Source organism: Chinchilla lanigera, unplaced genomic scaffold, assembly GCF_000276665.1.
Source record: "Chinchilla lanigera isolate Chin_1 unplaced genomic scaffold, ChiLan1.0 scaffold00051, whole genome shotgun sequence".
NCBI classification, from domain to species: domain Eukaryota; kingdom Metazoa; phylum Chordata; class Mammalia; order Rodentia; family Chinchillidae; genus Chinchilla; species Chinchilla lanigera.
The window spans coordinates 5,313,869-5,336,638 of NW_004955452.1; the positions used below are offsets into that span (position 1 = coordinate 5,313,869).

Sequence of the window (22,770 nt, forward strand, 5' to 3'; positions counted from 1 at the left end):
GAGGTCCTGCCCCGGGGCAGCCCGCGTCTCCTGCGGAGACCGCGCGCGACGGCGCCGAACGGCCGCGCGGCCCGGGGGACCGGGAGCCCTCTGCCTTTTGGCACGTGGGGCGGGCGGCGAAGGAACTTGTCCGTTCCCCCCTGAAGTCCACGGAGGTCACGCGCGGGCGGCCGGCGCGGGGGAGTCGCGGCCTCGGGATCGGCCGCGCGCCGCGGAGTTCTTTAGTTTCTGTTTCGAGCGGCCTCGGAAGGGGAGCGAACGTGAAGAGCAAGGGCCTGACCCTGTCGCAGGGTGGGAGCGGGGCGCTTGAGCAGCGCTCTGATGAGGAAGGATGAGCTTTGGGCCCGGGTGCCGGTTCCCCGCGGAGGCAAGAGTAGGGACAGGGGCGCGGAGGTGGCGTGTGGAGGGCTGGTCGGCCAGCGTGGCCGGAGGGCAGAGGGCGGAGGAGGAGGCGGAGTGGATGTGAAGCCCGACTGCAGGCCTCGTCACTTGCCGGGAGCTTGGCGTAGAGAGGGCAGGGAGAACGGGGCTGGCCACCGTGCAGGGTCCCTCGGCCCGTACTCAGGAGTCCAGATTTTATCCTGTTGGCCCTAGCAAGCCAGTTTTAAACGCAGGAGCGAGATGATTAGCAGTGGGCTTTGGAAAGATACCAGCGGCTGTGTCCGGAGGGTTAGGCGAGCCGAGTCTTTGGAGGGGAGGCACGGCGGGAGTGGCTAACAGCACCGTGGAGTGAACTTCTCACACGCACTGCCACTCAGCACGGAGCCTGGCACACTGGGCGACTTTGATAAAGGGCGGGGAGTGAATTGAAAAGATGGAGCCTGTGCCAGAGGCGGCAGAATCTGGACCTGACATTTGGTGCTTTCTTCACTGCAGGACCACTGAGTGACCTGAGACAAATCCTTTCTCTCTCCATCTTCCCTTTTCCTAAAATGACCCCTCCTCTCCCGAGGTAAAAGGAGGACACTCCAGGGGAGGTCTCTAGAGAGCTGTTGGTCCAGTCTCAGGCCCCCCAGCGACTTTTCACCCAGCATTCCTTGCCTGTCTGACAACCGAGTCCACCTTTGTCTGTTTTTACAGCCTTCTAATCTTCTGCCCCTTTACAGATCCCTCGACTTCCTATGCTGCACCTGTGCTCAGGCTGCTGTTTTTCTTGCCTTCCTGCTGCCTCTGAACCCATCATGGGATCAGGGCATTGAACTTACCTGGCCACCTGCTTAGTATGCCTTATTCTCAGCCTTCCTTAAAATAAAGTGTCCAGGTCCTGCCTCTCTGCAGCACTGTGAGTTCCTTGAAAGCATGACTTTGTCTTACTCTTTCATAACCCCTACAATATCCAGCACAAGGCCTGGTACTAAAGTATTGTTGGGGTTTCAGGAACCAGAGTACACATGAGCTCACTGATTGTGTTTGCTCACCATGCAAGGACAGCTATGAAGAGCAGTCAGGACTGACTCCCCATCTGTGTCATATTTTAAATTTCATTAAGCACCTTAAAATACCCACTTCACTGACCCTTAAGGTAACCTAGAGTGGCAGTTTTTCCTGTCTCCTTTTTATAGATAAACCAACATTCTGAAAGGTTCCATAACGCTTGACTATGGCCACAAAAGCCAGCAGGTGATCAAGCCAGGAGAAAGAGAGGGTGGGAGGGAAATTAGCTCTTGTAGCTCAGTAGACTGAGTTAGTATGAGCTGGCTGTGGATTCTTACCCCTTGTAGGGGCCCAGCACTGCTAGGCTGGATGGCAAATACTGTGCTTTTGTGTCTCATCTTCAAGAAGGAATACTGGACTTAGATAGTACCTTCAGTTTGGCTCTCCCATGAGCTTTGTAGCTACCAAGAGTTCTCTCCCCACCCCTTACCCCCCCCCCAGCTTTTTTTGGAACCCAAGTATTCACACTAGGCTGCATCTCCAGCCCTTTTTTATTGTTTATTTTGAAAGAGGGTCTCAGTAAATTGTCCAAGATGGGCTGTAACTTGTAATTCTCCTGCCTCAGCTTCCCAGGGTGCTGGGATTATAGACATGCACCGCTGTGCATTAGTCTTTTGAAGTTTTGCCTAAGGAAACTTTAGAGATCTGGAAGTCTCCCTGGGTTGGCCAAGCTTACCCAGCAAGTCTAGAAAGAACATAACCCAGGTAAGTCAGTATTGAGGGCAGCCTTGTAGGCTGGTTTCCTCCCCTATGAAACGTCAGAGGTCTCAGATGTCTACAGGGGCTGGTTTTGTGGGCTGATGTGTTGGTTACTGAGTCCCCACTGTGCGGCTTGTTTCACAGGAAGGGAAATCTGGTGTTCTCAAGATGGCCTGATATGAAGTACCACCTCCGGCCTCTTCAAGGTGCCCTGAGGCTGCCTTGTGCTTCCGGTGCAGGAGCTGGTTGAAGTATCAGGAATGGAAGCCAATGTGGTAAGGGGTATTCCCAGGGCCAGAATAAGGAATGTGGGATCAATGAGCACTGGGCCTGCTGAAGTGCTGTACAAGACCCTGAGACTGGTTCATTCTTCCGTTCCTCTGGAATCCTGGAATTGGAGCAAGGCTAACCTTCCACCTCCTCTCCCAGGAAGAACCTACTGGGATCTTGTTCATAAGTCAGTATGTTTCTGCCTTTTGTGCAGAGAGAAGCCCCAATGGTCCCTACAAACAACTAACTGCTAGCCTTTCACTGGGCCCTCCCAGGAGTGACTACCTTAGCAGCAGCAGGTGAAGGCTGGCAACCTGAGAACCTGCCCTCACTCATAATTGAGACTTGATTTATTCCCAGAGGGGGCCCTGTCCTTGGAAGTGAGGAATTTATTCTCCTTGCTGAAGAGGACAGCACAAAAACAGTAGTTGGAATCACTGTCCCTGAAGATGTGACCGTCTCTGTCTTTTTGCTCTAGACTATCCCAATCTGGCAAAATAAGCCACATGGATCTTCTCGAAGTGTAGTGAGAAGAATTGGGACCAACCTACCCCTGAAACCATGTCCCCGGGCATCCTTTGAGGTGAGTGTGCTGGAAAGGCAAAGAAAGTAGAGGCCCAAGGGTGTGTGAAGACAGGGCTGCTTGTGCGCCTCAGACCTCTTGGCATTTGCCAGTGCAGCCTGCTTTCCTGGTCACTTTTTCATTCTGTCAAGTATTTACTGAGAGCGTGTAATAGATCCTGGCCACCATAAGCCCTGACCACAACAGTCAGACTTCCAGTTTGCTCATAAATTAATAATCTTGTATCTCTTATTTGTTTCTTTCTGTTAAGTGACTCTGCTCTGAGGTGTTTGCCTGCAACCTAGCAGGTCCCTATATGGACACTGAATACTGTGACTCTTGAGCTGAACTCTGCTTTTCCTGCTAACCCTATGAGTTGGCCACTTAGCCACTATTTTTAGTGTTTCTCTGAGTCCTCAAGCCCCCTTCCTCTTTCTAGCCAAATATGGCCACTCCTTTACTGAGCTATTTCAGAATACCTCTGGGGCCAGGAAGCAGAGATTCCTGCCTGGTACAGGTCTGTGAGATCCACTTCTGTAGTAGAGAACTGTGTAGCTGCCCACTGCCTTCCTGTAGGAACTTGTGGTAAGGCATCAGCTCTGGGTTAAATGATTAGGGTGTGTTGAGTTTGGGAAGCTGGGATGTAAAATACTTAAACTTTCTGCCTAAACAAAAGAGACAAACATATGTATGAAAAGACATTGGCCCAGGTAGAAACAGAAGCGAAGGAACTGAGTTTGTATATAAGAGGCTAACTACAAATTTTTAAGGGACTGGATCTGGAGATTGAAGTGGTGTTAGGATTGATATTAGAGTCAGGAATGGGGCTGAAGGTTGTGTCTCAGTAGGGGCCTGTCCCATGACCCAGATTGCCAACTATTCAGAGTTGCTTAAGGGGCATGGGCAGGTTGGGGTCCTAGCTGCCTCAGAAGCATCAGAAACAAAGATACAACTAGGTATGACTGACTCCATGGAATTTGCCCCTATACTTGACTGCAGACTATCCAGTCTAGTCTGTTGGCCAGATGCTTCTGAATAGACAATCAAGGACACAAGCTTCCTCAGAGCAGGAGTTTGTATAGCTGACATTTACTAATCACATACTCTGTGTCAGGCACTGTGCTAAGTACTTATCTGTGTTTAACGCATTTAATTTATAAGAGTGGTAGAACAGTCAAAGCTAATCCAGGAAAGCAAATGGAAGCTTCCCTGAAATGGCCCATCTTAGCAGTAACTCCTGGGTCAGGAGAAATCCTCCTCTGTGTGACGGTCGTTTATCACTTAACTCCTGAGTCCTAGGTTCTTTAACCCCTGACACACCTCCCAATCTGTATCAGAAACATTTGTATTTAACTTATGTATAGGTGTGTGTATTGTTTTACTAACTATTCCTAGATTTTTGTTGTAAATATTTAATAAAATCTTATAGATTATTTAAATTATACGATATATTAAACTATGGAGAATAAAAATGCAAAATAAATTACCTATAATCACAGTCCTGACAGTTCATGCAGTTCCTGTTTTTCTAGATACATGTTTTTGTACTTTGTTTTAATCAGTCAGCATATGATTGAATCCTCCTAATTTCATTTAATATGGTATCATTTACTTAGTTGTTCTGTTCCTTGGTGGTAGTTCTTTGAGGTGAGGAGCTCCCACTATGGTTGCTTTTGTATAATTAATGATTTCTTGTTATTTAAATGTAAATATTCAGGCTGGGCATGGTGACACACATATAATCCCAGCACACGGGCGGCTGAGGCAGGAGGATCTCTGTGAGTTCAAGGCCAGGCTGGACTACATAATGAGTCCAGGCCAGCCTGAACTATATAGGGAGACCCTATCTCAAAAATAAATACATAAAAATAAATCTAAATATTCAGATTACTATGTTTTCTTAAAACAGGGCTGTAACAATGTAGATTTTAATTAGTTATAGGGTTCAATCCCCAGCTTCAAAAAACAAACCAACTCAGTTAACTATAAGGGTTTAAGAGTTAGCCAGGAAAAATTTCTTGTTAATGTAACAAGTTCTATATGACTTATATTTTGATAACCAAAGGGCAAAATGATTTTAGACACCAGCCATCACTATTAAAAGGTAACACAGACCAGAAGACCCTCGATAAATAAGGAATTTTTCTTCTTCACAGACCCTGCCCAACATCTCTGACCTGTGTTTGAGAGATGTGCCCCCGGTCCCTACTCTGGCTGACATTGCCTGGATTGCTGCAGATGAAGAGGAGACATATGCCCGGGTCAGGTAGCTAAGGCAGTAGCCAGTTTACTAGAGGGTAGGGTAGGGAACCTCTTCCCAAAGTGCCAAGCAGCAAGGAAGGTGCTTGTGAGAGGCTGAAGGCAATTGAAATGAGGGCTGTGGACTGGGGATGGCGGGGAGGGGGCTGGCAAATGGCTTGTCTGTGATAGACATACTTGTCTTTTTCTGGTTCAGGAGTGATACACGCCCCCTGAGGCATACCTGGAAGCCCAGCCCTCTGATTGTCATGCAACGCAATGCCTCAGTGCCCAACCTGCGTGGGTCTGAGGAGAGGCTTCTGGCCCTCAAGAAGCCAGCCTTGCCAGCCCTAAGCCGTACCACTGAGCTGCAGGATGAGCTGAGCCACTTGCGCAGCCAGATTGCCAAGATAGTGGCAGCTGATGCAGGTAAGAGGCTGTCCTTTTACCCCTGGCTTTTGAACAGGATAGAGATAAGGGAAATAGTGGTCTTTGATTCAGAAAGACTTGGATCCAAGGCTCAGGTTGTCCTGAGACCCAGCTAACCTGTGTGTCCTTGGATAATTTCATTTTGGGCTGAATGGTTTGGTCAAAAACAGATCTTTACTTAGCCTGTCACCCCAGGCAGATTCCTTCCCTTAGGCATAAAAACCAGTGCCCTCTTCCTGGTGTCTATAAGATTATATATTCAATGAGCCTACAACAGCTTTTTCAGTATACGCATTTTCCACCACCACAAGACATATCCTTTTCAAGCACTTACTTCCCTTTCGATATCCTTTCTATCAGAAATCTCTGTCCCCCAACTTTCTGCTTGGATTAAGGCAGAACCACTAGAAATGGATGAGAGCCTGCCTTGAACTGAGGCAGCCAACAGATCTCTCCCAACATGCTCAACACCTCAAAGTCATAGCTCCCAAACTTCATCAGTTGGTAAAGCAGAAATATCCTATTATTCTCTTTGAAATCATCATGTTCTTAATTCCTCAACGTGGAAGTGTATTGTACTTAAATTTCCCTTTTCTGTTTCTTGGCTACTTTTTTTTTTTTTTTTGTCATCCAAGAGACAAACAGGAGTACTTTATATAAACTCAAAATGTTTCTTAGAAATAGTAGAAATTCTCTCCACGAAAATTTTAGTTTTGCTCAACTCAAAGAAGAATTAAAAGTGCTGTCTCAGAGAAAAGGACAAATGCAGGACTTGCCTCTGTCACTCTTGCTGGTTTAAAACACGGCTGTCACTCCATAGCCCACTGTGAAATAGGAGCTTTTAGGAGCCAGACCCTTTACAGGATGGTTTCTTTGGCCATCACTGGAAAAGCCCAATGTTTGTCCATCTTCATGAGCCCCTGACTGGGAAGGATAGTAGAGGGACTACACTGGCTATAGATAGCATCCTGGACTCTTCCAGAACATCATGTTGTCAGGCCATGAAATGAGTATGTTCTGTAGGCAGTGCTTGTGGGGAGAAGATATCACTGCTAAACTGCAGCTCCCATGTCCATCCATGCCTATTGTTTTCTCTTTCAGCTTCGACTTCATTAACGCCAGATTTCTTATCTCCAGGAAGTTCAAATGTCTCTTCTCCCTTACCTTGTTTTGGATCCTCATTCCACTCTACAACTTCCTTTGTCATTAGTGACATCACCGAGGAGACTGAGGTAGAGGTCCCTGAGCTTCCATCAGTCCCCCTGCTTTGTTCTGCCAGCCCCGAATGTTGTAAACCAGAACACAAAGCTACCTACAGCTCATCAGAAGAGGATGACTGCATCTCTCTGTCCAAGGCCAGCAGCTTTGCAGACATGATGGGTATCCTGAAAGACTTTCACCGGATAAAACAGAGCCAGGATCTGTAAGTACTGACAAGGAGCTCTAGTGATTAATTTAAGTCACCCATGGCCAATGATCTAGCAAACTTAAGATAGTAAATTCTCAGAGCAGCCATGTTACTTTGTTCACAGAGCTTGCCAACTACCTGCTTGCTAGAGCCTGTGCCCCTAGTCTGAGCAACACTTTACATTTATTAGGATAAGTCACCCGAGGCAAAAGTTAGACTAGTAGGGATTTTACAAGAAGGCTCATCTATTCCAGCTTATATCTCTGGTGGTTTTGGTGGAAGAATTTCATGGTGGTCCATAATGCAAAACCCGACAAATTCTGAGATTTGAGGACAAGGCTTTTAAAATTCATAAATAGGTCCCTAACCTGGCTGCCCATCAGAACGGCTCCCATTTTTTAAAAATACATGTTAAGCAGAATCCCCAGGTAGCAGAGCTTTAACCATTTATATTGAAGTGTCAGGGAATTTGGGGAGGCCTGCACCTGAAGCAAGAAACTTACCTAGCAGAAAAGCTCTTACAGTGTTTCTCCAAGTGTGGTCTGAGCAGCTTCTTTTTGGGGCTCACACAGGAGCTTGTTCAAATACACATCCCTGGGCATTTCAGTTTAAGATCCAGGTTTTAATAGCTACCACCCAGGGCTGGGGATATAGCTCAGTGGCATAAGTGCCTGCCTGGCAAGAGCAAGGTTGAGAGTTCAATCCCTGGTACTGAAAAAAAAAAAAGTTATCTTTAAAAAAAAGCAGGGGGGGGGGCGGTGCGCTGGGGATTTAGCTCAGTGGCACAGCACCTGCCTGGCAAGTGCAAGGTCATGAGTTCGATTTCCAGTACCGGAAAAAAAAAATAACTACCACCCAATTGGTGCAGCTGTATTTGTTAATGCAGGGAAAGTTGTTAGAGGGCTTGGAGGTGAGATCTCTCTCTAGAATTGATGAAGTTCCTGTTGAAGGGAAGATTATATTGTACAATGATTCATTTTTATCTTCTGGGCCTTACTATCCTCTGAAAACTAGACGAGAGCAAGCAACTTACTGATTCCTGGCAGTAATCCTTTAGGATCCAAACCAAGTTTTAGTCACACTTACCTTACATCCCCAAATTCAGTTATTGCTGCTGCCTTTGCTCTGCCTTAGGCATATTTCTGGGAACAATGTTTTATAGATTGACTCTCAGACTTCTCTTACTTTCCTCTTGAACCAAACTGTATCCAAGATCCTTATTGTCAAGCCCCTCCTCCCTCCCACTTGTACTCTGAAATCTTTTCTCCCTTGTAATAGAGGAGTTGGGACAATGACTAAAAATGGTAACACAGCCCAGTGAGCAAAGGTTCAGAAATGTTAATAGACCACAGGCAATTCCTTGATTTTACTTTCAAGATTTAATAGTCAACCTTTGCCTTCATTTATTGCCTAAAAAGCAGTGATGGCGAACCTATGACATGCGTGGCACAGCAGGCTGTCTTATGGAAAGCTCTAAGGTTTGCCACCACTGGCCTAACGACTGTAAAATAGCAAGGATGTATGTAGGTTGACTACAGCTTCAATTATTTTTTGTGTATCTAGGACTCACTTTATATATCAGGTAGTTTGACTCTACCCCAATCTGGAGTTGATTTTTGTTTGTTTGTTTGTTTGGTTGGTTGGTTTTTCTCCGGTACCGGGAACCAAACTCACGACCTTGCGCTTGCCAGGCAGGCGCTTTGCCACTGAGCTAAATCCCCAGCCCCCTGGAGTTGATTTTTTGATTTTGTTCCCCAGAGTTTATGATATGAATGTGTTGCTGACTCTGGATCTCTTATTTAAAAAGTCTGTAGACAAATTAGTAGGAAATCTTCAGCACACCTTTTCCCAAAACTAATAAGGGTCAGAATGGTCAAGTCTTTAGTCTCTTCCCCTGCAAACCCTACAAGAAAATGCTACTGAGAAAAGAAAGTGGAAACAGAAGTGTAGCCACTACCAGCCAACTCCAATAAGTTGATGGTCCTTTATTTTGTCCACACTTTATAGCCACTGGTGGATATAGTAAAACATTCTAGTTAGGAGATCTGGAACCAGTTATCTTGATTTTAAAGTCTGGATTCACTAATTTTTCTTGGTGAGTGGCTAGTGACTCTGGACAAACAGCATGTCTTTCTGTACTTCAGTTATCTATCAGTGAGAGGGTCTACATTGTAATAAAACCTACCTCAAAAGATTGTTGTGAGGATTCAGTGAGAGTGTGCGCAGGCAGAGTGCTGCCTGGGTCCGAGCAAGTACTTCTAAATAGAAGCTGTTGTTTTGTCTCTAGGACCCGGAGTTTAATGAAGGAAGAAGACCCTGCTGTGCTTATCTCTGAGGTCCTAAGAAGGAAGTTTGCTCTAAAGGAAGAAGATATCAGTAGAAAAGGAAACTGATAGCACTCCACCCTGCAAACTCAGTCTCATGCTCCTGGAATTTCTTCAATAGCTGCCTTCCTCACCGCAGATGTTTCTGCCTCTCAGTTAGGAATCTTCTGCAACAGTCTTGCTGACACGCTAGAGCTTGGAAAGAGAAGAGCTGGATTATGTGTTTCCATGCTTCAAACCTTAGCAAAAGCTAAGGTCTGTGGTTTGAGCTGAGACATTTCTTACAGGTAATTGTGTAGAGTGGCTTAGTTTATGGGGTAAGATAGATGTTTCTTGTATTCTCTTACCCCTCTGTGAAAATAGGTCCTAAATGAATGACTTCACTGCATTAGATCCCATAACTTGTCTCACAAGACACTTTGTGCCCAGCTGTCACTCACTCTCAGCAGCTTCCTTATAGGACAGCAGGGCTTTAGGGAAAGGACTGTGTTTATGTACATGTTCACAAGGCAGGAAGATCTTACACTGCTCTATCATAAACCTACACCAGTGCCCAGCAATCCCCCTTCCCTGTAGTTGGAGAGGACGGGCTACTGGACCAGCCAATACTTGGGCTGCAACTGGGAAGCCTAGGTGGTTTTTTTCTGAAGCATATTTTGTAATACTGTACAACCAAATCTACCCTCCAAGGCCATGAAGCCTCATCAGTTCCACTGATTAAAAAATTTTTCTTCCATGGACTTTAGTTTAAGTCCAGTAGGAGAGAGAAATGAGGAGGGGAAAGAACATGCCATCCTTCTTCCAGGCCCTGGAATGACTTCTTCTTTGGGTTGGGCCAAGGTTTGCACCTACTGCATCATGCATGACTCAGATGCCCTTGGGGCCCCTTTCTCTGTGGTATGTATACTGTGTGTTTTTGGGTTGAAACACTACCTGGCATTAAATGAAGGATTTGGAGAAATTTTCTTTGTCCATTTCTGAGTTGTGGTCACCCTGAATCCCTTAGGAATAGAGGATTCCTGTTAATTTAAAGTATATGAACTTTCTTAAACAGGCTTCTGGCTTCCCCTCTTTCTTTATAAGGTCCTGCTATTTAATAAGAAAAAAATTCCAGGGAGTTTCTAAAGAGAATTTGCCCGAAACTCTTAGAAGCAGTTCCATCTTATAACTTGCAGATTTGCCCCCTACAGATTGTTTAAGCCTTGGGTACCACACCTGCAACATGAGTAACTGCACCTGTTGGCTGATGCCTTGGATAGAACATAGGCCAAATAGACTCCTGTGTAGGTTAGAACCCACAGCAGTGACACTACATATATTATTAAAAAGTTGCTTTTTCAAAAAATAAAATTGGTAGTGCACACCTGTAATCCCAGCACTCGGGAGGCGGAGGCAGGAGGATCATTGCAAGTTTGAGACCAGCCTGGGCTACAAAGTGAGCTCAAGGCCAGCCTGCCTCAAAAAGACCAAAAAAAAAAAAAAATTGGTAATGTTCTAATTACCACCAGAGCCAGCATTATAAACATTAAAAATTTTTACAAAGGGGATTTCCTCCCAGAAAGGGAGGACAAGTTCCCTTCTACCTTGTGAAGGAAATATTATCAGTCACATCTAGATTGTTTTACTGCTCAAAATTTTTAAGGGGAGATATTTAAAGTGTATGTTTAAAATGCTGCACAGTTACCAGAAAAATAAAACAAACAAACAAAAAAATAAGGTTATCACCATTCTGTTTCCTCTCCCATTCCTAGCTCTGTACACCTGGGTTGGGGAATTTGCCTTATCTCTCAAAATAGCATGAGGAATGATTCCAAGCTTAGGTGAATGGGTAAGATTTCAGCCACAGATGAAAAGAAGCAAAGACCCAGCCAGGCATCTGAACAGGAAGAGGGGTCCCTGCACAGGCTGAATGATGGACTTTTCAGCAAAAGGATAGTTCATGCCCTGCTTCCACAGTACTCATCGCAGACTCATTCAAGGAATTCACCACTCACCTTCCTGAGGGAAAAGCATGATTCCAGTCACACTGTCTCAACCAGTGGCAGTTGCCTGCTTTATTTACACAAAGTGCTTGTTAATGACAGCTTAATCCCGTGCTGCCTTCCCACTTCAACTCCCACCTCCACCTAAAAGGTATTTTCCTACATTCTACCATTTGAAGATGTTTTCAGAACCAAACCCTCATATACACATTCAAAATTGGTGCCTGATAACTTGATTACCTTCAGAGTCCTGAGTAAGGAGCAAATCGGGCTGCAGATTTAGTTGAGTGTGCTCAGCCTGGCATTCAGCCCAAGGCTTGGCTGGAAAATGCCCTAGGCCCTGATGCCAGGTGTTGCTTACATCTTGGAAAGGAGCTCTGGTGTTGTGGGCAATGACTCGCTGGCCCTGAGAATCTTCAGTGAAAAGCTGACTCCAGGATTCTTTGTCATTCTTGTCACTATCCCAAGAAAACACAGAAACAAGACAAGGGTTTTGTTTCACTGACTCTGCGTTTTCTCTACTCAAGGATTCTCTGCAAGTTTGCAAGCGCACAGAAGGCTGCCCATTTTCTTTGGCAGACACTTTCCTTTCTGATTTAGCTTTGTCCAAGAGCTGATGGCATTTGTCCCCAGGTGGTTTGATGTGTCGCTCCATGACCTGGTAGCTCTTTTCAGATCCATAAAACCATTCCCTTTTCCTGGGAGAATCCTCCTTTTGGTCCAGCAAACAAGAACTTTCCAAGTCCTGAGTAGAGGAAAGAGCCAGTGGGGCTTTACTCTTTCCAGAACAGGCTAGCGTATTAGGTTGAGGCAAAGACAGCATAGTCAAAAATGGGTTTCTCACACTGTGGTGGCCAGAAGTCTTGTGGGACTTCGGAGAAAGTCCAGTTTCCTGGATGTCTTCAGGGGTTGAAGTGGCCAGAGGGGAGGCTATGCAGTCATTGTCCAAGTCCTGGATCAAGCAGTCTAGCTGAGTTGCATCTTTCTTGGACTGTTTGTTGGTTTGGCTTTCTGTATGAGATGAAGCACTTCTCTTGTTATCAACCTCTTTCATTCCTAGTAAAATAGGAGTGGACAAATATTACAATGTAGTAAAATAGTTGGCTTTTTCTAAAGTCAGTACCAGCCAGTATTACTACCTAGGGCAGGATTACTTAAGATTTTTCAAATAACTTTATAGCTGATCTTCCTTTCCAATTTCATTATTCTTTCCTATTCTTTCATGCTCTTTCTAAAATAAGATCTTATATTCCCCTAATGAAATACTGTATATGGGTGCTTCCCATGCCTACCTCTACCTAATAAAGTCAAACATGGCATCATACTACAGCCTACTTTTCCAGCTTAATTTTCATTTATGTAGCTTAACATGGGGCACATCAGTTTAGCTTGTTTTTTATTCACTATAATTTCTACTAAATAGTGATCCTGGCCAAATGTTTAGTCCTAAATATTTTCCTTTAAAAAAATGCTCAACACACACTCGTTTTGTGAGGTCTCAAAAGTCACATTAACTATACTACTCTGAAACTTGGCAACAGTACAAAGAACATAGGTTCCCAATTCCTCAAACATTTCATAGGAAAGGGAATGAATACATAATTAGGATGCCAAGGAACCAGAAAAGACAATAATATTAAAAACAACTACTAGTGTCTGTCCATTTTATCAAGCATGGAACAGATCCTGTGCTGCCTTAAGGATGAATGACATGAGATTCCCACCCTACCCAAATCAAGTAAGACCTAATCACAAAGAAGCAGAATGATTAATTTCCTCTTTCCTTCTCCAACAAGAATTATACTGCAGAAACTGTTCTATGGGAGTTCTCAACTTTGCCTAAAAATTCAATATTAAATGATAAAATAGCCGGGCATGGTGGCACATGCCTGAAATCCCAGCACTCGGGAGGCTGAGGCAGGAGGATCCTTGCGAGTTTGAGACCAGCCTGGGCTATAAAGTGAGCTCAAGTCCAGCCTGAACTGCACAGCGAGACCTTGTCTCAAAAAGACCTTGTAAGATATACCAGAATATATAAATGGGAAGTGTTTTGAAAAAAATCTCTCCCCTGTTATGTAAGCAAAGAGAGTTTATGTTTTATTTGGGGAAGGGACAGTGCACTCTGAAGATTTATACAAAGCAAGCCTGAGTCAGAGTTGGAGCACTCCTCCCACAGCCTCCAACTGGCAGGAACCCTGCTCTTAAACTAGTCTCCTACGAGACAGCTCCCAAATACACCTTTCCTCACTGCTCCCTCAGCAAATACAAATATTTAGTACTAGACTGAGTAAAATAAAACTAGAAAAGTATGTTGGTAAAAGCACGTGTATATTGCTTTCCAAAAAGCAATGACTTCTTGTGTTTCTGTAACACAGGAGGTCAGCTAAGTTTGACAACGCAGTGGTTTTACTGTGTCTCATAAATGTTCCAACATGGAGAAATGAACACTCCTTTTTGCTCCCTGGACAGTGAAGTACCCCCAGGTGGGTCACCATACCTGGCCACAAGATGAAGGAAGCAATGCTGGTTTGTTTAATGCCCGCAGATGGAATTCTTCTTTGAGGGAAAGAAAGAGGCTTTCTCTCTCGAGGAAGGAGTGTTAACATTTTGGTGCCCGGTGTACTTAAATGTGTCTGAGAAGGGGAGAAATAGAATAAGAGAACCTATAATATTACAAGCTTTTTTTTTTTTTTTTGGTACTGGGAATCGAACTCAGGACCTTGCACTTACCAAGCAGGCACTGCACCAATGAGCTAAATCCCCGGCCCTCAAGAACCTGTAATATTAAATGAGATGCCAGACAGAAGAGATTTAATAACACCAGTGACAAAACCACCCTAGACTCTGGTCTCCACTTATATCCTATTCTTTCTCTAGATAGTGTGTGCTGGACATAATCTTCCACCATTTATTGCTGTCCTGATAGTGCTTTTCTGAGGAATCACCTATTCCAACTATAGCACAATCTTTATGCTTTCCAATAGAAATCAAGCTGACTAAACAAACATCATTTATTAAAGGAGGTCCAGAAATGATGTGTGTTAGATTTAAGAATAATGTTTTTTGGTTTTTTTTAAGAGATACGGCCTCATTAAGTTGCCCAGGCTGGTCTCAAATTCCTATGTTCAAGCGAGTGTCCTCCCTCAGTCTCCTGAGTAACTGGAACTGAAAGTGTGTACTATGACCAACTTAGTAATTAATGATTCTACATCAACAGTTGACTCATTTTCAGTAATTTCCAAAGAGTCACATAATGGCTAAGAGCATGGCTCCAGAGTCATACAGCTTGAGTTTACATCAATGCTAGTTTTGCCATTGCCATTACTCAATTATATACACGTTGCTGCAGTGAAGCAGCACCAATTTTGCCACACTTGGATCTCAAGCCTTTTTATACTAGAGTGTAGAATGGGAAAGTGGGCAAGAGAGGTGTAAAAAGTCAGTTTTGTCAACTAACTGTGACTGTAGCCTCATCCTTATTTACTGTAATTTGTTTTGATTTGCTTGTTTTGGAAAGCCTGAGAAGTAGGGAGAATAGGACTGTATTTGGTTCAATTTGGCTATAACTGCCAAAGAAACGGCATTTGTCAGTATTAATACATCAAGTTGGAGGTAAGTTGAAACTCGAACCTAAATTTCAGTTCATTTTTACATTTGGAAGCTAAGCTGTATGGTTAAAAGAAAAAGGAAATCCTGTATGTAAAACTCATATTTCAACTTCTTATAGTACTGGTAGGGAACTTTTCCTTCTACCATGCATAACCAGCTAGAAAACTAGATCAAAGATACTTTTTTTTTTTTTTTTTTGGTCTGTTGAGACAGGGTTTCCCTATGCAGTTCAGGCTGACCTTGAACTCACTTTGTAGCCCAGGCTGGCCTCAAACTCAGCAATCCTCCTGCCTCAGCCTCCTGCAAAAAGGTTTTAAAACAGTGGACAATGGACAACAGAGAGTAATCTGTGATTCCTGAGAAGAGAGAAACAAGTTAGGTAAGCCTGTGTTCAGCCTAGCTTTCTGCCTGGAAACACCTGCTAGGCCAGGCCAGTGCAGTCTTAATGAACTGGGTAGATTGAGATTGGGATTTGGGGAAACTGAGGTAGCTGGAATTTAAGGCTCGAAGGAAGACCTCCAGAAATATGCACGTAGATCCTTCAATCACTGAATGCTAAGGCTACATATGAAGGTGAAACCCCTCAAGGCCAGGCAAAGAAGACAATGCAAGCTGGAATTGCACACTGAACAATTCCCAGAGCTAATACAAGTGTGGGACATGAGTTCCCACCATCTAGAACAGAGATGGCCTTGAACACCAGGGGTACTCAACAGAACTCTCAAAGAATCATCCCTTAGTAGCTGGGCTAAACTAGCCTTATGGCAAAAGCTTTTCCAAACTTGCCGTAACAAAGCTTAAAAGAACATTTGGAAAATATCAAGCTGATTAGCAAGTATTATTTGCCCAAAGAACTTTTAGTATTATTTAAAGAAAACAAAATCCAGACACTCAGCAATGTAGCATTCATGGGGCCTTGGCATACAAAAAAAAAAAAAATTGCTAGACAAGAAACAAAAAAATACCTATAGGGGCTGGGGATTTAGCTCAGCGGCAAAAGCACCTGCCTGGCAAGCGCAAGGTCGTGAGTTCGGTTCCCGGTACCGGAGAAAAAACAAAAAAAAAAAAAAAAAAAAACAAACAAACAAACAAAAAAATACCTATAATTAGAGTAGAGGGGAGTCAGTTAATGTAAGCAGACTCCAACAATGTCAGTGATAACGAGATTAGCAGATAAGTTCATAGTTAAAATAATTACTATGAATATGCTCAAGGATTTTAAAGGGGAAAAATGAACCTAAAGAGAGAACCAAAGGAAATTCATTAGATGGGCTTAACAATAGAGATTGTTTAGAGAGGACAAAACATAATTAATCCTGAAGACAGCAGTACAAACTACCCAAAGTGAAGCAGAGAGAACCAGAATCTGAATAAAGTCAAAATCTGAGAGATCAAAAGGATACACATCATCACAGTCTCAACAAATGATTACAAGTAGACAAAATATACCTGAGTAGCCAACATTTTTTCTAAATATGAAACCTATAAACTCACTTTTTTCAAAAATGACCAATACCATCTTTCCTACTTCACAAGTTCTCTTTATAATCTATTATACTTTTCTCATGAAGTGGAGAAGTCCATATTCTCTCACCTTGAACTTGGGGAGAACCTGGAGACTATTTTGACCAGCATAGTATGAAGAAAGTAACACTATATGATTTCCAAAATTACATCATAATAATGCCATGCACTTGTTTTACTGTCTTGAGGTGCTCACTCATGGGATGTGGTCTACACATTATGAGGAAGCCAAGCTGGCACACAGCTCTTTAAATTTTGTGGGACCCAGATCACAGATATGTGAAATAATGTGTGTAATATTTAAATACCTATATGCAAGGTACTGGGAATACAGTGAACAAAACAGACTGTGTCTGCCCTGGAAAAATTCACAGCTTAAGAGAGAAAAGAGACATGCTATTAATAAATAGTTAAAGTACTATATTTATGCTAAGTCCTCTAAGAAAACTCTAGAAAACCACAGGTAACCAGAAAATAAAACCTGGATTGGCAGAATATCTGAAAAATAAAGCTTTTCACCAGGTTAGCCATACTTAGCAGGAGCTGAAGAAAGGTCCTTTCTGAGGTCAAAGTGATGTCAGAAGTGATACTGTCCCAGTTCTAGCTCAGTTAGAATACCTAGGGCTTCAGGGATCCACATTTATCTCAGTGGAATGTTGAGACTATGCATGAGAACATCACCTGGATCTGGATCTTTGGCTGATTATCCCTACCCTCAATATAAAGCAGCCTTCGTGTGTACACTACAGAGTGTAAGAAAGCCTACATATCAAAGCCCTTGGTAAGCACTAACCTAATTTTAACAATTCTTACCCTGTAAGAATGCCCTTAAGAACAAAGCATGGGTGGCACATGGCCTGTAATCCCAGCACTTGGGAGGCTGGGGCAAAAGGACAGCCGCAAGTTTGAAGCCAGCCTGGACTACATGGTAAGTTCAAGGCCACCCTGAACCACATAGTGATATCCTGTCTCAAAAAAAAAAAAAAAGGAAAAGATTAATACATAATTTGCACTTGATCTTGGCCAAAAGGCAAGACACAGTGAGACTAGTATATAAGTTGATCCAACTTCCTTTTTTTTCATAATGGTCACTTTGTTCTTGAATTTGTGTATGGAGTCACATTTTCCACACACATTGACATGGCTTAAAAACATGAAAGTGCTATTTACTAGATTCCGCCATGTCACCTTGTCCTTTATGCTTTGCAAGGCTCATTCTCTTCTCGCTACTAGAACGACTGACAGCATCACCACTGAGACCCCCCTCTTGCTTTTTAGTTCCTCACACCACTAATATGATAACATTTGGGATAGAAACTCTAATCAGCACTGCCATGCCTCATCAAGTTAGGTGGAAAGGAGGCCTGGGGATATAGCTCAGTGGCATAAGTGCCCGTCTGGCAGGCGCAAGGTCCTAAGTTAGATCCTCAGCACTGAAAAAAAAAAGTTAGGTGGAAAGGGTGAGCTACGTAAGCATACCCAAGGAGGCCTGGTCAAGGAGTCTGACCAGAAAGGTTGTCAGGATTGTCATCACTGGGCATCTCTTAAATCACCTTTGTTAAATTATTAACAGAATAGTCATTAGCCTCACAAGGGTATTATAGCCATCACAGCATTGGAGTACAACACATTATTTTATTCACATATCTCTGTTGATATTGATGTACACAGAATAGTACAAAAGTGCAGTGTAAAAGAATAGTATAAAATATGGCTTATTATCAATAAGTATTATGTACTGTATGTAACTCCAAACTACATAATACCTGATAATGACAATAAACAACGATGCTACTGGTTTATGTATTACATATTTTAGTGTGATTGTACTCCTACTCATAAAAACCTTTACTGTAAAACACTATGCCAGGTCACACTAACAGAAGCCTAAAACATCTTGCATTTCCCTGTCTATAGATTGCATCAAGAGGTCACACACAGAGTGACTAACCTACACCATTTAGGAGGTATGCATATACTCAACATATACCTATCATTAAGTGACATATGGCTATATAAATTCAAAATCTGCTTCAGAACTCTCCAATCTACAGAACTCTTTTGAACTTGATAATCTGATAATTATCAAACTTAATAGTTTGGTAATTTTTTTATTTTTCACATAACAATATAGCTTAATAGGTACTAGACTCAATAAATGGTTTTAGAAGGTAGATACACAAGGACAGATTTTAGTTGTCATTTTATATATACAGTACCTACTCATTACATTTTCAATATGTCCATACATCTCTCAGAAAACAAGTTTTTCTCATACTGTGATCAAAGCTAAGAAAAGCTTCTAACACTAAAACTAATGCAATACATAAGGTCTAGACCACAACTGGGATGGAAGGATACACCTACTGAGTATTCTGAAGGTTTTCATTCCAACTAATCTAACAACAGAAAATTATTGCAAGATTCTTCTCTAGAACTACCTGGCACTGATTTTTCACCTAAACCTAACAAAAATGCCAAAGGGAGAAAAGTATCTTCTATCACAACTCCTAAATTAGAAACCTGATTTATCTATACCCATTGGCATTAGCAAGCCTCACAAAAGGGTGCTCCCTGCTAATGAGCGTTTTCTCACTCAAAAGATGTCAGAAGTCACTGTAATACAATGAATGTACAGTTGATTACAACTGTAATACATGATGTCAGAGATCACTGTAGTAATTAGATCTGAAGGCGCAAAAGATTTTAAAAGGCAAGAGACACTAAGAGCTGCAGATAACTGCACCACAGACATAGTCTGAAAAATATTTAAGAGACACTGCCAACCCCAAACCCATTTGGGCCCTTAAGGATAAAAATGCATTAGACATATAGTTACAGAGACCAATAATCAATGAACAGTGATTAATTTTCAACTACTATCCCAGATTAGGCCCTTGTTAGTTCTTAAACATGAGCAGTATCTTCCAAGCTCTTCTAGTCAACCTTCCAAGGAGAAAGAGCTACCATTACATCAAATGCTTTCCATTACAAAAAAAAAAAAAAAAATGCTTTCCATTAATTGCCAACAACACGATACTGTTTTACCTCCCCAAATGTAACCTTTATCTCCCCTACAAATGCCCTACATTTTGGTCAAATTGTATTACTTGCTGTGTAGTAAAGAATCTCACCCAAAGAGAGATCCTGGCCTTTGCAGTCAGCTCCTGACAGGTATTCTCTAAAGCACTGGAATATACTTCTTCATGGAGGTTTGTTTGTTTTTAACCTGGAGGCCTTTGGATCACACCATATTGTCTATGCTAACAAAGTCAGTTGTGTTGTTAGTTTGGAGCTATGCAGTTTCAGCTCAACCTCCACGGGAGCTGGAAACAGGTCAGCCACACAGGTTCGTCAACCATGTCCATGGGACTGAGCTCCAGTAAAAACTCAGAACAATAAGACTCGAGTGAATTTCCATGATGAGTAGTATTCTGTGTGTGTATTATCACACAGTTGCTGAAAGCAGAGTTGTCCAGTGCTTCACTGGAAGCTTCAGGCTTGGAGTTCCAGATTCTGCCCTACATGCCCCTCTCCCCTGCCACTTGCTACCTTTCATCTGTATCACTCTGCTGATAAGCTGTAACCAAGAGCATAACAGCTTTCAGTCAATTATGTATCTTTCTAGTGAACAACCACACCTAAGAGTAGTTGGGGGGCCCCCCGACACTCCCAGTTGGTATCAGAACCAAGGGCAGTGCTGGGGACCTCCCTAATTTTCATTTTCAGTTTCTCCAACATCCCTTATATTTCTGTATTTGTAGCACAATTCATACTGTTTCTGGAACGTCCACTCATCCTCACTGCTTTTCAACAAAATGTGGCATTTCCTTTAAAGTCTACTTCAAAATGCCATCTCTTCCACAAAGCCTTTCTCTTTTTAATACTTTTCGTTTTTGCTTTTTCAGCCAGGGTCTCACTATGCAGTTCAGTCTGGCCTTGAGCTCACTATGTAGCCCAGACTAGCCCCAAACTTGCAGCGATTCTCTGCCTTAGCCTCCCAAGGGTAAGATTATAGGCATGTACCACCATGCCTAGCAGTCTTTTCAGTTTTACTTAGAAATATGTCACATACCATAAAACTCACTCATTTAAGTATCCAGTTAAGGGTTTTTTAGTATATTCATAAAGTATAAACATTGGCTAATAATGCTATTTTAGAACATTTTTCATTACCCCCCAAAAAGAACATTCTTCAGCCTCCTAGAGTGCTGGAACTATACACATGCCCAGCTTACTGAATATTTCAGTCTCAGAATGGTTTTAGTCAAATGCTTTTTCCCTATATCTGAGATGATCACATGGTTCTTTTCCTTTGCTATATTAATATATTGTATTTAATCTTCAAATTTAAACCAACCTTACAGCCAGGCGTGGTGGCTCACGCCTGTAATCCCAGCACTCAGGAGGCTGAGGCAGGAGGATCATAGTGAGTTCGAGACCAGCTTGGGCTACACAGTGAGCTCAAAAGCTGGCCTGAACTGCATAGCGAGACCCTGTCTCAAACAAAACAAAAACAAAAAAACAAAATAAACCAACCTTAGACGGCTGTGGTAGTACACACCTATAATCCCAGCACTCGGGAGGCTGAGGCAGGAGGATCACTGAGAGTTCGAGACCAGCCTGGGCTACAAAGTATGCTCACAGTAGGCCTGAACTGCACAGGGAGACCCTGTCTCAAAAAGACAAAAAAAAAGAAAAGAAAAAAGGAGGCTGAGGCAGAAAGGTTGCTGAAAGTTTGAAGCCAGCCTGGGCTATATATATAGTAAGTTCAAAGCCAGCTGGAACTACATATTGAGACCCTGTCTCAAAAAACCAACCCCCTCCCAAAAGAAACCTTACATTTGAGAAATATTTGAGGAAATTTTTCTTGCTCATTTTTTTTGTCTTTTTTTGAGACAAGGTTTCAGGTTTTTGTATTGCTAGATTTGCTCTTATTTTGTTTTGTTTTTTTCTTTTGCAGTGCTGAAGATAGAACCCAGGGCTTTGTGCATGCTAGGCAAGCACTTTACCACTAGCAACTTATTTAATACTTTTTTTTTTTTTTTTTTTTGAGACAGGGTCTTGAACTTACTACGTAGCCCGGACTGGCCTCAAATTCAAGGCAACCCTCCTGCCTCAGCCTCCCAGCTGCTGGGATAACAGGCGTGCGCCACCACGCCCGGCTTTGCTCAATCCTTTTTAAATCCGTTTTCATAAAGGATATTGGCCCACAGTTTTCTTGTGATGCCTAGGTCTGGTTTGGTACCAGGGAAACACTGGCATCGGAATGAATTGGGAAGTATCTTCCCCTCTTCTATTTTTTTGGGAACAGTATTAATGCTTTAAGTATTTGGACCTGTGCTCTTCTTTGCAGGAAGTTTTAAAAGTATTACTCTGTTAGAGGTCTATTTAGATTGTTTCTCCTCGAGTTAATTTTTAGTACCCTGTGGCTCTCTAAGAATTTGCCCATTTCACCTAAATCATCTCAATCTGTCAGACTCTAACTGCTTAAACTGGGGGTGGTGCCACGCACCTGCGATCCCAGTACTCTAGGAGGCCGAGGCAGAAGAATCCCAGGTTTGAGCCCCGCCTGCCCAACTCAGCGAGACCCCGTCTCTAAATAAAAATGAAAGCAGGCGGATAGCCCGGCATGGTGACACACGCCCGTAATCCCAGCACTCGGGAGGCTGAGGCAGGAGGATCGTTGCGAGTTCGAGACCAGCCTGGGCTACAAAGGGAGCTCAAGGCCAGCCTGAACTGCATAGCGAGACCCTGTCTCAAAGACAAAGAAAAGAAAATAAATAAAAATGAAAGAAGGGCTGCGGAGGTAGCTCAGTGTGCAGGCCCGGGTCCAATGCTCGGTACAAAGCCCGCTCCTCCCCTCCGCCGGCGTCTCTCCTCCCTCCCATCCCAGCCCGTCGACGTTCCTCAGCGCCCGGCCGCCCTCGCCAGTGAGTCCCCAGAGCGGCCCCCTCCCGGCCCGCTGTGCCCAGGCCACCGCCAGCGCCCCGAACTCCTCCCGCCTCGCGCCCCGGGCCCTCCCCCGTCCCCGGACGCTCCCGTCTCCTCACACTCGCACCCACCTGCACTTTCCGCTTCTTCAGCGCCTCGGCGTCCAGCCACACGCCGCACGCGTCCTCCTCGGCGCCGCTCCGCTTCATGGGCGCTGAGGAGAGCGGCTCCACAGGTCTCCTCAGGGAAGCCACACAACCGCCTCCGCCGACGTTTGGATCGCGCGCCAACGCGGGGGGCGGGGCCACGCCGTGCCGCAGGCGCAGGCCCCGCCCCTCCCCGGAGCCCCGCCCAATG

At 43.7% G+C, this 22,770-nt stretch overlaps 2 protein-coding genes across 7 annotated transcripts in view; one reads left to right on the forward strand and one right to left on the reverse strand.

Annotated features, from left to right (window-relative positions):
• Positions 1-10,325, forward strand: part of Mtfr1l (mitochondrial fission regulator 1-like) — an 11,250-nt gene extending 925 nt beyond the window's left edge. For 2 of the 4 annotated variants that reach the window (XM_005394830.2, XM_005394832.2), the window contains exons 2-7: positions 2,278-2,408; positions 2,882-2,986; positions 5,122-5,231; positions 5,421-5,632; positions 6,734-7,055; positions 9,328-10,325. In XM_005394830.2, the coding sequence (XP_005394887.1) occupies positions 2,394-2,408; positions 2,882-2,986; positions 5,122-5,231; positions 5,421-5,632; positions 6,734-7,055; positions 9,328-9,433 (870 nt within the window). In that variant the 5' untranslated portion in view covers positions 2,278-2,393 and the 3' untranslated portion in view covers positions 9,434-10,325. Of the gene's footprint in view, positions 1-383; positions 2,140-2,277; positions 2,409-2,881; positions 2,987-5,121; positions 5,232-5,420; positions 5,633-6,733; positions 7,056-9,327 lie in introns of those variants that run through there. The other 2 variants (XM_005394831.2, XM_005394834.2) reach the window with 2 other exon arrangements.
• Positions 9,477-22,721, reverse strand: Aunip (aurora kinase A and ninein interacting protein). Of its 3 annotated transcripts, none has more exons than XM_005394827.2 (4): positions 22,545-22,721; positions 13,844-13,979; positions 11,587-12,402; positions 9,477-9,565 (listed from the first exon to the last, which is right to left on the reverse strand). In XM_005394827.2, the coding sequence occupies exons 1-4, from the start codon at positions 22,620-22,622 to the stop codon at positions 9,495-9,497; spliced, it is 1,101 nt and encodes a 366-aa protein (XP_005394884.2). In that variant the 5' UTR covers positions 22,623-22,721; the 3' UTR covers positions 9,477-9,494. The 3 variants fall into 3 exon arrangements, with proteins under 3 accessions (XP_005394884.2, XP_013375107.1, XP_005394885.1); XM_013519653.1 differs by lacking the exons at positions 9,477-9,565; positions 22,545-22,721 and adding exons at positions 14,077-14,122; positions 16,961-17,021 and having other exon boundaries at positions 11,392-12,402; XM_005394828.2 differs by lacking the exons at positions 9,477-9,565; positions 22,545-22,721 and adding an exon at positions 17,013-17,037 and having other exon boundaries at positions 11,392-12,402.
• Positions 22,722-22,770: the final 49 nt, after the last annotated feature.

What these genes read in the sequence shown, in the direction of transcription:
- Aunip (XM_005394827.2), bottom strand. Translation starts at nt 22,622, where the DNA reads ATGAAGCGGAGCGGCGCCGAGGAGGACGCGTGCGGCGTGTGGCTGGAC. An exon ending in TTCCTTCATCTTGTGGCCAG is followed by an intron (nt 12,403 to 13,843) that starts GTATGGTGACCC and finishes CTATTTTACTAG; the next exon opens with GAATGAAAGAGGTTGATAAC. An exon ending in CCTTACTCAGGACTCTGAAG is followed by an intron (nt 9,566 to 11,586) that starts GTAATCAAGTTA and finishes AGCTCTTCTCTT; the next exon opens with TCCAAGCTCTAGCGTGTCAG.